At 36.9% G+C, this 17,230-nt stretch overlaps 1 protein-coding gene across 5 annotated transcripts in view; it reads right to left on the reverse strand.

The window, feature by feature from the left end:
- The window catches only part of SUPT3H (SPT3 homolog, SAGA and STAGA complex component), a 542,602-nt gene that overhangs the window by 106,275 nt on the left and 419,097 nt on the right, over window positions 1-17,230 (reverse strand). For all 5 annotated transcript variants that reach the window (XM_023734241.1, XM_023734239.1, XM_023734240.1 and 2 more), the window contains 3 exons: window positions 8,705-8,780; window positions 2,862-2,974; window positions 1,967-2,074 (listed from right to left, as the gene is read on the reverse strand). In XM_023734241.1, the coding sequence (XP_023590009.1) occupies window positions 1,967-2,074; window positions 2,862-2,974; window positions 8,705-8,780 (297 nt within the window). The remainder of the gene's footprint in view (window positions 1-1,966; window positions 2,075-2,861; window positions 2,975-8,704; window positions 8,781-17,230) is intronic.

The raw sequence follows: 17,230 nt of genomic DNA on the forward strand, positions 1-17,230 counted from the left end.
AAGATTAACAATAAAATTTCAGAATTAGACAACTCAATAGAAAGTCATAGGAGCAGAATTGAGGCAATGGAAATCAGAATTAGTGAGACTGAAGATAAAACACTTGACACCAACTTATTTGAGGAAAAATAAGACAAAAAAATTTTAAAAAATGAAGAAACCGTAAGAGTTATGTGGGACTCTATTAAGAGGAATAACCTAAGAGTGACTGGAGTAACAGAAGGGTGGGGAGAATACAGAAAATATAGAGAGAATTGTTGAAGATTTGTTGGCAGAAAACTTCCCTGATATCATGAAAGATGAGATGATATCTATCCCAGATGCTCATCGAACCCACATAAGGTAGACCCAAAAGAAAGTCACCAAGACATATTGTAATCAAACTTGCCAAAACCAAAGATAAAGAGAGAATTTTAAGAGCAGTTAGGGATAAACAAAAAGTCATCTACAAAGGAGAGTCAATAAGAATAAGCTCAGACTACTCAGCAGAAACCATGCAGGCAAGAAGGCAATGGCATGACATATATAAAGCTTGAAGCAAAAAAAACTGGCAGCCAAGAATTATACATCCAGCAAAACTGTCTCTCAAATATGATGGTTAAATTAGGGCATTTCCAGATAAACAGAAGTTTAGGGAATTTGCAAAAACCAAACCAAAATTACAAGAAATACTAAAAGGAGTCCTCCAGTTAAAAAATCAATAATACCAGTTAACAACCCAAAACTAGACCACAGGACAGAGCAACCAGATATCAACCCAGATAGGGAAGTCACAAAACTAAATCAAAGCTAAGACACTGAAAATAGGGAAACAGATGTCAGTACATAAAAGATGACAACATTAAATCAAAAAAGAGGGACTTAAACAATGTAGCCGTAGATTTTTCATATGGAGAGGAAGTCAAGACGATATAAAGACATAAAAGACTGGTATAAACTTAGAAAAATAGGAGTAACTACAAAGGTAACCACAAAGGAAACTAACAATCCTACACATGAAAATAATAAAAAGAAAAATATAGACTCAGCAAACACAAAATCAACAACAATGAAAAAGATGAAAAGACAATACATAAAGAAAAACAACTTAGCACAGAAAATTAAGTGGAACAAAGAAACTGTCAACCATACACAAAAAAGACATCAAAATGACAGCACCAAATGCATACTTATCAATAGTTATGCTGAATATAAATGGACTAAATGCACCAATAAAGAGACAGAGTGGCAGAATGGATAAAAAAACATGATCCATCTGCATGCTGCCTACAAGAGACACACCTTAAAGACACAAACTAACACTCAAAGAATGGAAAAAAATATATCAAGCAAACAACACTTAAAAAAGAGCAGGAGTGGCAATATTAATCACTGACAAAACAGACTTTAAAGTAAAATCCACCTCAAAGGATAAAGAAGGACACTACATAATGATTAAAAGGTCAATACAGCAGGAGGACATAACCATAATAAATATTTACACACACAACAACAGGGCTCCAAAATACACAAAACAAACTCTAATAGCATTGAAAAGAGAGATAGACAGCTCCACAATAATACTAGGAGACTTCAACACACCACTTTCTGTGAAGGACAGAACATCCCGAAAGAAGCTCAATAAAGACACGGAAGACAAAGAATAGACTGGACTATAAGACATAAAATCATACCCATGAAGAGAGTTCTTCTTAGTGTAAGTAGATACATGAGACTAAATGGTCAGCTCCTGTCCAGAGGCAAGATGAGAAGGTAAAAAGGGACAGGAGCTGGCTGAATGAACACAGGAAATCTGGGGTGGAAAGGAGGATTGTGCTCTCACATTATACAGAGAGCAACTAGGGTCACATAACAATGCATGTATAAACTTTTATATGAGAAACTAACATGAACTATAAACTTTCACTTAAAGCACAATTTAAAAAAATTAATGTTTTATTGAGATTGAGATTTTATTGAGACTTACCTCAGCAGAGTTGTGATACTGAATGAAGGTTGCAGAAATGGCATGGCTGAAGGGGTCCCCTGCCTTGGTGACCATGTCCTGTCTCACCAGAAGAGCCAGATCTACTAACTAGAAGATCAGAGTAATGAAAGTAAGGTTACACGGCTGGAAATAATCCTGGCTGCCACTGAAGTCACAAAACTAAAAGGAACACATTCCAAATGTTATTGATAATGTTGCCTGCCTAAAAATCTGCATTACGGATGGACCTGTGCTAGGTTCCATATATAATACAAATGATATATAATCTGACTTTCTATGGGAGTGGTTCCCAAACTTTACTTTCATAATCACTAGGGGACCATTATTAAAATACAGATTTCTGGGCTCTTAGCTGGCACAGAGGTTCTAATTCAGTAGCTATGCTCTGGCGTATAGCCTAGGAGTTTGTATTTTAAACCAAAGCCAAAGAGATGCTGAAGTTTATGGTCTAAGGACTATGCTTTGACAGAATCTTGTCTGTGAGCAGTGATTCCAGATGCAGGTTTTGATAAGCACTCAGGAGATCTCATATACCTAGAAAAGTATTTTTTGAGGTTGAAAAATAATCTCTAAATAAGGCAAATGTGTACCTGAAGTTCAATATTGAGAAGTATGTGGGGACTTCTAGTTCTGGTTAGGATAAAGTTGCAACAGGCAGTCACTTTTACCCTAACATCCATCAAAGCTGAGAATGCAAAGAAATATAATTGAACTAAATTCCAGAAAACAATAAGACTGTTGTAAGAGAACTCATGACTGTTCTCATTTCTGGTACAGTGGCAGGTGGAAGAACTGGTCACAGACAAGGATGAGGGAAATCAACCAAACTTTTAATGGCCACGTATGGCCTCATATGACAGATTAGAATTCTTACCTGTGCCACGGTTTCATATGCTAAATATGCTAAAATCTCCATAGCAACAACATTGGGTTTTATCTCCATACTGCTGCAGTCCAACCAGTCTCGAAATTTGGAGGCCTTTTTGGCTAGCCATTAAAAAAACAAGCGTAGAAAATTTAATTTTTAAACAATGTCTTAATACTGCATGTTACTGTCACAAAATGAAAAATGCTTCCTGAAAATTGAGTATGAAAAATAATGCATACAAAATGCAATATTTTCAATGTTTTATTAATCTCTAAATATTCTAGCCTCAAGAAATTCAAGTTTTAACCCTCAGATGGAAAGCACTTCAATGGCTGCTTTCAAGAAATCCCTTATGCATTTCGATCTTCTATTTTGTATGTATGCTACATAACATTGTTTATTAAACCATTTAATGTTTACCACTTCTCACACTGCTTCAGAATACATTCCAACTGGCTATAGCTTATGTTATAACAATGGTCAGAAAGGTTACTTTGCTTGATGTAACTTTTACTCTTGTGGAAAGAAAATACTGCAAGACAGAACCTGCGATGACAAAAGGAACATACAAAAACTGCATTTCTAATACCTTTCCAAATGTATATATTGCTAGAATAGGCTCAAAGTGGTAATTTAGAATTAAATAAAATAAACCTAGATCTTCACTGATCTAAGTCTGCAGTTACATTTTCCTGATTGCAAAGATGCCCAATTTCTTAAGACTGTCTCTTAAAACCATCCAAACGGATTCCAACTTGCCTTTAAAATCAAATTGCCCATTAACCAAACCAAAACAAAATTCATTGCCATCGAATCAATTCCAACTCATAGCAATCCTATAGGACAGAACAGAACTGCCCCATAGGATTTCCAAGACTGTAAATCTTTACAGAAGCAGACTGCCACATCCTTCTCCTGTGGAGCAGCTGGTGGGTTTGAACCAATCTCTTGGTTAGCAGTTGAGTGCTTAACCACTGTGCCACCAGTGGTTCATTACTCCCCTATTAAACTGTCACCTGGCCTTGAGTATAGACTCTTCTGTGTTCGGCCTGGCTCCTTTCCCTCCCTGGAATGCTCTCCCATCACTCTTCTCCATATGAATTCTGACCATACAGGCCAAAGGGAGAGATCTCCACTCCCACAATTTATTGAACCTTTATATCATCATATATCTTTTCATTCCATTTAAATTTCTCAAACTGTATTATTATTTGCGGGCAAAGACCATGCCTCCTGTCTCTCCGCATACCTAATAGCACCAAGCACACATGGAAACAAGCATCTCTGGAACCTTCAGCTTAATATCTCTAAACTTCCACAGTGCTAAGCAGAGTCTAATTTGAGATAGGACCTTTATTAGATATTAATAATTTAACTAGTAACTAGAAGGAAAAGACTAATACTGAAGACTTTATCAAATCTGTAAGATAATAATCTTTTTAAAAAAAATTCACTGATTATTCTTTTGATCAATCTGGTCCCACAGGTCTATAAAACACTGAACAGTAACTAAAATCATGATGTTTTGATTCTTATAAATACAGTCTTCATGGATTCCACATACAGAAGAGTGTTCTTTAAAATAAATCACAGAAGACATTAAGTTTTGCTATTGAAGCACATATCGAAAGTTGTCATATGTGGCAGAATTATGATAATCCCCTTTAAAGCTATCTCCCTAAAGTAACCAATCTTCCAAACAGTCTCTGACCTTCAACATTCCATCTAACTAGCAAGCTGCAATAGCTCACAAACACTTGTTTAACATCTGTGGAATACTTCTGAAGTTAAAGTTAACAGGCAGCAATTTGGCAAGATCAATAAAATGCACCTTATTCACTTCTCCCTTTGACAGACTGTTAGGAACATAGAAACAGATATTTTGTGACTATGTTCTAAACTATTTACTTTAAAAGCATTCATTGTAGCATTATTCACAATAGCCAAAAGGTGGAAACAACCCAAGTGCCCATCAACAGATGAATGGATAAACAAAATGTGGTATATATGTCCAATGAAATATTATTCATCTCTAAAGGAGAAATGAAGTTCTGATACATGCTACAACATGGATAAACCTTGAAAGCATTATGCTAAGTGAAATAAATCAGACACGAATGGACAAATATTGTATGCTCTCACTTATGAAATATTTACAACAGGCAAATGCAAAGAGACAAAAGTTTATTAGTGGTTACCAAGGTCTGGGGGCTGGGGGGAATAGGGTGATGCAAAACTTTTAGAACTAGACTGTGGTGATAGTTGCACAACATGGTGAATACAATTAATGTTACTGAATTGTATACCTGAAAACTAGTTAAAATGGCAAAAATTTGTTTTATATTTTTTATGAAAATGGAATTAAAAAAAAAATCTTAAAGGAAGGTAAAGAATAGTTATTAGTATGTAGTCAGATCTGTCCACCTAAGCACCAGAATTAGTAGCTTCATCACTAGATAGTAAGCACTGTGAATGCAGGAACAAGGACCATGTATCCACCATTGCATCCCCAGCATCTAGAATAGCGCTTGGCATTAGAAGACTCTCAACAGATATTTCTAGAAGAAATGAATAAATGAAAAATATTCCCTTACTAAAAGGGTAGGCTTCAAACTTCTCTATACATTAAAAAAGATGCATAGAGGTCCCATAAACCACTTGGGCTACTGCTATTCCAGGGGTGAGGCTAATTTCCTCCTCTGTCACAGGGAGAAGGAGAGATTGACCCTTCCAGGACATTGTTGGTTCCAGCAAAAGAGGCACAGATACCTCTAGTCATGATAGTTTGTTTCTATCAAGAGGTGAGGGGACTTTAGAATGAACTAATTCCTTCTCTTTCCACTCTCTTCCCAATATATCAGGTGAAAAGGTAATTTGGAAATTGACCAGCAATTTAAATAGAATCCTGAACAAAGGCCGATAGGTCCTAGAATTATCAGCTTTTTAACACCACCTAGGTTTTCACGCTGTGCTAAATTAAAACAACATTTAATACGGAACTTAAAGGTTAGCTAATATTCATGTACTTTTTGTCCTTCTCATCAATGATCACAAGCAAAATTTAAGTTCCTCTTAATATTCCATTCTCTCATCCCTGCATGCTATTTCATGATTTCTATCCCATCAGTCTTTCCACATTCAATCTTTCCTCCAGTGCCCTCTGTGATACTCATTCTACTCTGAATAAATTCTTCATTAGTTTCAGCATCTTCAAAAGCACTGTTCTTTGCCTTAATTGAAAATAGTCTTCTTCAGAAAACACGCTTTCCCTGCAACCTTCTATAAAGAGGTCCCTTCTTCCTTTCCTTCTATACATATTTACCAGGCAACTACTGTTTGCCAGCCTGTTCATTTCCCATACCCCTTCTACCAGAGGGCCTGGAAGCAATACCTTTGTCTCAGTTTCTCCAACAGGAAAAATACAGAACAACAAGTAGACTGACAGCAGACTTCTTACTAACAAGAGATGCTAATAGATGATGCTTTCATAAATATAACTTTTACTAATAAATAACTATCAGCCTACAATTTCCTACCCAGGTAAACTATCATTCAAGTACAGGGCAAAATATGAGTGCTTTTAACTCGTATTGAAGACCCTAAGAAAAATAAAATTAAGTGGAGAGGGAAAGCTTAGATACTTATTAACTTAAAAAATTTTAAGTCAGGGATACATATTAAAAAATTAAGGCTTGCAATAAAATAACAGAAATAGAATATATAATCTCCAAGCTGGTGAAGGAAAAATGTAAGAAAGAAAACCCAATCAATCCAATAGAATGTAGAATAGGAAAAATCAAATAGAAAAGCACAGTAAGTTTAAAATACAAAATAAGACAGCATATACAAACTCAAATATATCAGTAATTAAACATCTAAAATCGATTGAATTCATCAATGAAAATACACAGACTCTGAGATTAATTAAAAAGAAAATCTAGATATCAGTTGTTTACAAAAGCCACATGTAGTATAAAATGAGAAGCAAAGTGTTGAAAAAAGATTTATCAGACAAATTCTAACCAAATGAAAGCTAGTGAATCAATATTAATATGAGATTAAAGAAGACTTTGAGGGAATGACCATCTGACTTACATAAATACAAAAAACAAAAGAATAGTGAATCTGATTAGTGTCTTATTATACAGCTTACCCTCAGCCTATAAAGTTATAGAGATGCTACATTAAAATGTACCAGTAATCCCAATCGGTGAATGCTATGATCAAATATTTAAGCAGACACATATGGCAGGATCACAATTCCTTTAACTTGGTTTCTCAGAAAGGAGAGGAAAGAAGAGAACCTAATACTCTGACCAGTGTGGGAATTGCTTCTGAATTTGCTGACCCACTTGGGTTATAGTCTTCCCAACCACAGTGCTTTGGAATATAAAACAGATTCTCCCACGAAGGTTTCAAAATGAATCACCTATGGGCACCGTATAAACCAATATTTTTAAATGACCAAATCCTTCCCATTTAAAGAAAAAAAAAAAGCATAATATACTGTTTATACTACAGTTATTTAGAAAGGAAAATTATTCATATTTAACCTACTACAGTTAATTATTGAGTTAAAAACAGAAAATGAAGAGTTACTAAAAAACTGCTTTTCAAACAAAAGACTTATTAGGAGACTTTAACATGACTTGGTTATAGTGTGAAAGGGCACTTCTGTTCCTCTATGTGAATTAACTTTAAAATGTAATTTAAAAAAATAGCTCAATAGCACTAAATGTTACTTTATAAACTAGAAATTTAAACTTATAAAAGACCTGAATGCCATTTTTAAACCTAAAAATTACAATACAAAAACCTCTCATTTGCTGAAATTGCCATGAACTGAAGTGTCATTTACTTAATGCTTCGCAGATGTATGATGCCAAATTGTTAGTCAGATTGGGAAGTATATTTAGTTAGAAAAAAATCTTCCAAAACATGTTTTCCTATATTTTACTGACATTTACATGGGACACTATTTGAAATGTGTCATTTATTTGCACTTTATGCTCTACAATGAAGCTCTCATTTTCTTTTTCTAAATCAAGTACGTTGTTATTGTGACCACATGATGGCTTTTTGTTTAAAGACACCATTGTCTGTATAATTCCTCAGACCAGGGTCATGTGCTACTTGGTCATATTTTTAACTGGACTTTTCATCATGCTCTCTCTTTTACCCCGAGAGCCTTAGTCATCACTGAACTGTTGCTGTAAGGATGTTCTGCTGCACAATCTAGCCCACTATTTATCATGGGTCTTTGTCTTCTTTTAGTAAACTGCTGTGCAGTGTTGGGAAAGTACTAATTTTACCACCATGTTGCTTGTGTTACAACAGAATGGGCTACTGAATTTGGCTAACATTGAATGCACGCCACACAGCAGGAGTTTACATGTGTATGCATGAATAAAAGGGAAAGTTTGGGATTCATTAATTAATATTGGGGGCTATTAAATGTCATGACTGTACTATTAGAGTCCATTTGGGTCAAGTACAATCAGCATTACTACTGTAAATATGACTAAGAAACTGGAAAAGAAATTAAAACAGGAATATTAAATAAAATGGACTTTTTCTGACTAAAAGCAATGTGAATAATTAACATGGCTCTCTGTGTATTACTAGCACCCTTTATAACCTCTGATACTATTAATTGCAAAACAGTAGAGTGGAGTAAAATCTTTTATAGGCTCCCTCCGCAACGTAGAGGTTGTTTCTATAACAATTGTAACTGTGCATATATTAAATTCACCAATTTCTAAGGAACAGAGATCATAACATACTTCAGTAAATCTGCAACACATAACCTTTTATGCACATAATTAACTGTAAGTTAAGTGTTTACTTACAGAAACTTAATTGCCGACTTTCGCAAAATTCTGCATATTGAGCTGAGTCCATCATTCGAGTTTGTCTTTCTGCTCTCTAACGGATAAAAACAAAAAGACACATTTTTAAAGCAAGTAGACTACTGTATATGTTTTCATAGCTAAACTTAGAATTGAAGTACCATTTTCTTTTCCTTACTCTAAGTGAACAGTTTAGTGCTACGATAAATATCATCATACATAAAATCATGGTAACAGTGGATGTGAAGTGTGTTTCTTTTGGAAATAAAGTGTAAAATACCATTTTCTGCCCCCCTGTTATTGTTACTATAGTGAAAATGAAAACTAAAGGACCTTGGTTCGTAGATTATATACTTCTAAATTTTCTTACCTGTACCATCCTTTTAAAGAAAAAGAAAACTGTAAGAGGATAATAATAAACCAAACAGAAAACTTGTTATTAACTATTCGTATCTTTCTGCCTTAAAGCTGTGATTTTTCAATGCTCAAACAAGAGTCGCCCCAATAGAATCCATATATTTCCTCTCAGAACATGGAGCCAGACAGAGTTAACAGATCCATATTTTAAATTGTGAAGAAAATAAAGAAAAAGGTAAACACAACGCAAATCCTTTCATCTGAGTCCAGGTATGATTCACAGTTTGGTATAGTTTCGTTCCTGTGTTTTTTGATTCAGTATAGCAGATGTTTGCTGCCTCATTGTCCCACAAGAGGTAGGATAATTATAATTTACCCATAGTTTGGTGGGAAAGAGTATGACCACTTCCACTTCCTTGGCAAGAGAAACACATTTCGAAATGAGACAGGCTAGTACTTCTTGGAATGAGCTTCTGGTCAGTAAAGGGAAAAAATCCCTGAGATTTTACCTTTTTTTCTGCTTTGAAAGGACTTTCATCAAGTTATCTTTATCATGGTTGTTGGAGTACATAACCAAAAAAACCAAACACACTGCCATCAAGTCGATGTCACTCAAAGTGCCCCTACAGGACTGAGCAGAACTGCCCCATAGGGTTTCCAAGGCTGAAATCTTTACGGAAGCAGATTGCCACATCTTTCTCCCACAGAGCCGCTGCTGGGTTGGAACCACCAACCTAGCAGTCAAGTGCTTAAGCACCATGCCACCAGGGCTCCTTTGGAGCACATAAGTGTCACTTTTTCTAAGGTCTGTGAATGTTTTTTGTATTTTTTTTTTAACTGAGATTATCCTCTTTTTATTTGTTTGATTTGGGTCAATGGTCAATTTCATTGCTATGATATGTCAGTTGACAGAATAATGGTGCATAGCTGCACTCAATATAGAAAAGATAGATGGGATGCTGGGAGTTAAGGTAAAAATTTACTAACTACTGTGGTTCCTTCTAAGACCACTGACGTTTTTTTTCCTTTCCCCTTCCTTCCTTTTACCTCTCCTACCCTCTCCCTCTCTCCTTCCTTCCTTCCCACACAAACATACTCACAGGTGTATACATAAGTACAGGAAGAAACAAACCCAGACTTCTCTTGCTTGAACCTTCTAGGTACTACTAGCCTTTTCTGAGAATGGACAAGCAAATACATACATACATTCAAACATACATGCATAGGTATCCTCTTGTGCATGTATCAGAAACACCACATTTCCTTAACGGTATATGGGTGTATTACTGAGTGAATTTTTATAGACCTGAAAGTATTTTTTTTAATAGATGAATGCACAGTTTAATTTTATTCCTCTTTTAAATGTATCTGGCACATTACTTATTAAATGTTTGCTGATGGAAAGTAGAAAATAAGGAAAGAAGAATTTATGTGTTTCAAAAGTAACAAATCAGTTACTAATAAACACTTGTTGCTTTTGGAGTTGTTGCCGACTCAAAGCAACCTATGACAGAGTAGAACGGCTCCATAGGGTTTCTAAGGCTGTAATCGTTATGGACGCAGACTGCCACATCTTTCTCCCGTGGAGCAGCTGATGGATTTGAACTGCCAACTTTTCATGAGCAGCCAAGCGCTTTCACCACTGTGCCACAAGGGCTCCTTAGTTACTGTACCTATTGCCATCCAGTTGATTCAGACTCATACAGGTTTATTTAAAAAATCTCTAAGACTGAAGCACTATCATTCATGTATATATATGCGTGTGTGTGCGTGCATGCATAAGTGTGTGTGTGTCGAACACACAGGAACACACATATATACACATTCCTGTGTGTTCCACACACACACACATGAATGTATTACGTCTTCCTATATAGCAGGAGCATTTCAGGTTTGAATTTCCAGCTCCTAGAAAAGTATCTGACATGCTGTAAATAAATAAGCAATAAAGATTTGTAGAATGAATAAATGCTACCATTTTATTCTATGAGCAAGGTAAAGGACTATTGCCATAATGCTGCCAGTCCTTGATTATCTTCTCTGCTACTCTCCAGCTAGGCATCCTCATCTACCCAACCCATGCTAGGCAGAAAGGACTTAGACAACTATGGAAAAAGAAAAGTAAGTTCCTAAAGGGATTCTTAACGCTAACTCATTCTACAACTTTAGACAATAAAACTTGGCTTAGTTTGTTAATTTATCTGCAGTGTTTCTGGAAATGAAAGCCAAGGAGGCTTACCCTAAGAGGTTAAGGTTGCCAGGTTTCCAGCTTTAACTAAGTGATGTCTTCAGCTAGCTGGAAGACTCTGAACCGCAAAGCCCATCATCTGCCTGTATTTCAAAAATACCAATAAACATCTGAAGGACTTTCAATTATTATAGCTAGCTTCATTCCTTTAAGACACTCTCTCTAGTGCCTATTCTCTTTACTTCAATAAGCATTTTAGTTTGTTTATAATTCCTTCAGCATCTGAGCGGTGACCTTTGACCTGAGGAGCAACATGTAGCAGGCCCTTGGGTATGCATGGGAGGCCACTTACTCAGTGCCTAGCGCACAGCAAACACTCAGTGTAAAGTGGTTGATTCAATAACAAAGATTTACGGGCAGTATAAAATCATGGCATATTAGAGCTAGAGGGTAGCTTAAAGTTCATCTAGTTCAATCCACCTAATTTTAAAGATAAGGAAATTGAGGTTCAGAGAGAAGTGAATTGCAAAAGGTGACCAAGCTAGAACTTAAGCCCAGGACTCCCAATTCCCAAGCCAGCCTATTTTCACTATAAAAAGCTGTCTCCAACCTATAGTAATTTTTTGCTCAAATGTTCTCTTTTGAGATCCTCTAAATTCCATGCAGAATCTTACCATAAGGTATCATGTAGTCGCTACAATTAAAAATTAACTGTTCTTAAGAAAAACAAATTTGTCAGGCTCTGGGTCAGCAAAGGCGGCACACCTTAAGGATAATCTAGCATAGAATTTACAAATGCTACTGTTTCTGGTAGTGCTGCAAACACTCAGCCCTCTGAATGCTGGCCAAGGCTGAGGTAGCGGAACCTCCAAGCTAGTATCTAGTTATGAGCTGTCTTGTCCATTTATCTTGGTGTGACAAAAATATTATCATTTTCTGTGTATGTCATGACGTGAAAGGGTTGAGAAGCACTTGCTCTTATAACGTCCTTGAATATTACATGAGATAGTGCCCACATGCTAGTCACTGCACGGTCAAGTGAGCTCAACGCTGAATCACAGATTTGTACAATAACCAGGACTGTAAGACGATTCAGATATGCACATCATGCTGATTTTCTTTTCTTTCTTTCTTTTTTTTTTTTGGTGGTCCCAGGCTGCATTCACCAGTACTTGCAGATTTTAGTCAGCTAGTTTTAAGATTCTTGATAGCTTCTCTTTCTCTATTTGGTTTAAGAGGTTGAATGTAGGCAATTTTCTAGTTAGATGAAAAGGCTCATTCTCTATCCAACCCATCTGTGCTCCTCCTAAAATAGATAGATAGATAGATGTAGCAACATATGCTGATTTTTGTTTGTGCCTTTCTTTTCCCCATGAATAGTTTCAAAAAACAAAAGAAAGGCAAATTTTGGTCTTTTGGTCTTATAAAAAGATCCTTATCAGCCAGCATCTGATATTATTTCCTGTCCTTAACCATCACATAACTACTGGGGAAGGCAGTGAAAGTCATGGATTATGCGTTCTTTAAAGGCAGGAATTGAGCTTCTATAATCTCAGTGTCAGGCCAATGCTTAGCTTGGATTTACTTGGGCCTCAAGACACATTTGCTGGCTAGCTAAAATACTGGACAGGTAGGTGGACGGATGAAGGTAAAAGTAATGCGTTTAAATCTTTGACTGGCTGATCTAAGACCAGGAATTGTAACATCTGTAATCAAATTTTATGAATTCCATGGAGAGTAGGCAGTTTTTAAGCCAATGCTACTGTTAGCTGCCATCAAGTCAGCCCCCGACTCATGGTGACCTCATGCACAACAGAATGAAATGCTGCTTGGTCCTGCACCATCCTCATGATTGGCTGCGGATTAGATTGTTGTGATCCATAGGGTTTTCATTGGCTGATTTTTGGGAAGTAGATTGCTAGGTCTTTCTTCCCGGTCTGTCTTAGTCTGGAAGCTCCGCTGAAACCTGTTCAGCATCATGGCAATACACAAACCTCCGCTGACAGATGGGTGGTGACTATGCATGAAGTGCATTGGCTAGGAATTGAATCCAGGTCTCTTGCGTGGAAGATAAGAATTCTACCTCTGAACTACTAATGCCCCCTTTTAAGCCAAAGACCCATATAACATCAAGACACTGACCAAATAGTAAATAAGTTATTTTCTGCGATGCTCCAATTCTACTTTCGCCTTTGCCTCTACTCAGATCACCCATCCCAATCCATACTTAAGCGCATACTGGCTGTCTTTTTCTTTGCCTGGTACTATAAGGAATATCTGGAAAAAGATGCAAGGGGAAAAGAACCCTCAGTCTGAGAAAAACAACACAATCAGAATAACAATGCCTATGGGGTTGTTATGAGTCAGAATTGACTCTATGACAATGGCAATGGGATTATTTACATAGAATGGCACGATTCATTAAGGCTTCTACGTATATAATGTGACTTCCTTTGATCCTCAGAGTAGTCTTTAAGATTAAGAGTTTTAATAGCTCCATTTTACAGCTGAAGACACTGAGACTTAGATAAATGAAGTAACTTTCAAAGCATACAGCTAGATGTAAAGCTGGAAGTAAAACTTGGGTTCTAAATCTGAGGCTATGGTACACATAGTTACTCAGAAAAGAACTGCTAATCTACACTATATTACCTGTAATGAAGTTTGTACTCCCTTTATATTCTAGCTTCTTCTGAACCAAGTATGAGAACGCAAACTTAATTTTAAAAGAGGTACTTTAAAAGGGAATTAAAAATTCATCTGACCATACCATATGATAAAGATACTGGATTGAAAAAGAAATAGATACTGATTAAGATACTGGATTGAAAAAGAAATAGATACAACATTAAAAATACTATACTCTAAAATTCATCTGACCATACCATATGATAAAGATACTGGATTGAAAAAGAAATAGATAGTGATTAAGATACTGGATTGAAAAAGAAATAGAACATTGAAAATATTATACTCTGAAATTCATCTGACCATACCATATGATAAAGATATTGGATTAAAAAAGAAATAGATAGTGATTAAGATACTGGATTGAAAAAGAAATAGAACATTGAAAATATTATACTCTGAAGTAGAAATCATAGCAGTTTCATCGTAGCTTCTATTCATACTGAACATTCTTGAATTGTACAGTGCTCTCCTGATCACAGACTGCCAAATGAACGCAAGGTCATCTTTGGATTAGTCATGCTCTTGCAAGTCCAGTTCATCTTCTGCAAAATCTGTCAGTTCTACCTACTCCTTGATTTCTTTAGGTGTCAATAGCTGTGCTCTTGAATATTCACAAATATGTAACATACGCAGAGGTTTTTCTGTAATTGAACCTTACTGGCAAGCAAAGTATTACAATATAGGGACATGCATGGAAAAATTACTTTTGAAAATATTATTCTCAAAATTTTCCAAACAAACTATTTTAAAATTCAACTGGAATAGCTTTTTAAAAAGGCAAAAAGAGAATGGTTGTGCTACTAGTTACTCATCTCACTACCAAGAAGTTATAGCCTTTTCTGGTTATTGTACATCAACTTTAAGAAGTAGAATTCCATGCCAAATGAACTCATTTTCTGGATCATACCTAAATTAAAACAGGGAAGCAAATATTCCTATCGATGCAGTACCTTGTATAATTTGTTTGTTCAATACCTTAAACAAAACAGACTCTCAGTATACATTGTCAAATTGAATATTCAGTGAAAAGTTTTGACTTCAGTTGACATGACCTGAAGTTGCTTGTGTCTTTGAAAAATACTTTCAGCAATATCACCATTTGCCCCTAACCTAAATCATTTTAAGGTATGAGGCTGAATTACTTACGCAACATGCAGTTCCATTTAAATTCTCTGCATGCTTTCACTGAAGCATACTTAAAGGCTATAGAAGCTAAGTGCTGGCATATCTCTTGGCGGCTTCTCAAGACATATGACATTTATCTTTCTTCAGCAACACAGAATCACAGAACATAACTTTCGAACCAAGATGAAAGCTTATATGCACTCACTTCTACCTCAGATTTTTTTAAAAAAAACTTATTTTGATTACTCTCAGAGGACTTACAATTGAAATGCAAAGTCCTTTCTACACAGAAAAGGCAAAATGCCAACAGCTAATCTACCAACTACCTCATGTTGGTGAAAAATATTGAATATACCATGGACTGCAAGAAGAATGAACACATCTGTCTTGAAGAAGTATAGCCAGAATGCTCCTTAGAAGTGAGGATAGTGAGGCTTTGTCTTGCTTACTTTGGGCATGGTATCAGGAGGGACCAACCCCTGCAGAAGTACATCATGCTTCGTAAAGCAGAGGGTCAGTGAAAAAGTGGAAGACCCTCAATAATATGGATTGGCACATACTGTTGTGTGGCTCCAACGATGGGCTCAAACACAGCAACAACTGCGAGGACAGCGCTGGACCAGGCAGTGTTTCACTCTATTATACATAAGGTCATGATGAGTCGGAACTGACTCAACAGCACCTAACAACACCCAGAGCTTCAAACTGGTTCAGAATGGTTCAGTAACGTAAACGAGGGCAGTACACGTCTTGCATAGCAACCATATCTGTTTTCTGTGGGCTTTTGACCCCTGTAGGAAACAAAGAGCAGTATCTCACTTAAAGATAGCAGTTGACCGCACGGCTTTGAATGTGTGTTGTTCTCTACATTGATTATTGGCAGGACTGTGGGAATGACACACATTCAAAGCTGTGTGGTTGGCACCACCTTTGAGTGCGGCACCGCTGTTTGTTTCTTACTTGGGTCAAAATCTGAAGGGCAACAGATTTCGCTGCTATGTAACACATATACCGCCCTTGTTTCTGCTGGCAATTACTGAACGTTTGGAACCGGTTTGAAGCCCTGGCAACAACACTTTATCCTAGATGGAACTGGTTGCTGAACTTGAACATCAAATGGAGTAGCTGGTGGCAGCATCAAGCGACGTAACAACATGTGAATAGTGGATGCTTACGCATGTTAACGTACAATGTATTCTATTTGCAGAATACCCACTGGCAGATCTGGAAGCCCCACAGAATGCTGAAGAAACTCAGAAACCACAACCCCAACGTGCTGGAGGTAAGGAAGCTAGATCCAGAAAAGTTACAGGGTTTACCTGGAGAGTCGCAGAGGTAGCCTGGTACTCCAGTGAGTGCTCATTCTGCTTGCTGAGTCACTTTGTAATTTAGCAGATTCCCCTACTCAAAGGTCATGTGAGCCTCCCTCAAAAAGCCTGTTGGATTTCCCCTTCTGTTCCAACCCACTGCAAAGGTCATCATTTTGGTCCTGAATCATATGCAGCCACCGCTACTGCCCAGAGCCGGAAGTCCATGAGTGGCTCGGCTGGTGCCTCCGCCAGCGCCTGCAGCAGAAGTGGAGGAGCCACAGTAGGCGCTGCCCTGTGCTAGGAGTGCATGGTTGCATGGCTGCTGCGTGGGTGAATGAAGCCAGGAGGAGGGGAACGTGGAAAAGGAGACAGAAGAGGAGGTGTCGCCGGGATTGGGATGTGCCCTGGAGACCCACTGCTCGTTCACTCTGGGAGTTTGAGGTCTTTAAAGCCATTAGGGGGAATAAACAAAAGGGGAGCTGCTTTCCCTTTAAAAAAAAAAAAGAAAAAACACCTGATGGGACCACAGACTTACATGCGGTCAGCCACTGCCCGAACAGACGTTATGCAGTGCATGGCTGTACTTCATAATTTTAATAGTATTTATCTTTGGGGGTTGGATCACTGGGAACTTTTACTTTTTCAGTTAAACATTTCAGTAATTTTTTTTTTTTTTTTTTTTTTAAGCAGTGAGTAATAATCAGAAAAAAAAATTTTTTTTTTTTAAAGTAAGGAAATCCAAGTCAAGCCAACAGACCAAATAAATAGAAGTCGATAAAAACAGTCTAGTCTTTGGAGGAGAAGGATCTTATTTTACATTCTTTCGTAATTCCTCCAAAATACTGTATTGGGCAT

The sequence above is a fragment of the Trichechus manatus genome, unplaced genomic scaffold, assembly GCF_000243295.1.
Source record: "Trichechus manatus latirostris isolate Lorelei unplaced genomic scaffold, TriManLat1.0 scaffold00065, whole genome shotgun sequence".
Taxonomy (NCBI): Eukaryota; Metazoa; Chordata; class Mammalia; order Sirenia; family Trichechidae; genus Trichechus; species Trichechus manatus.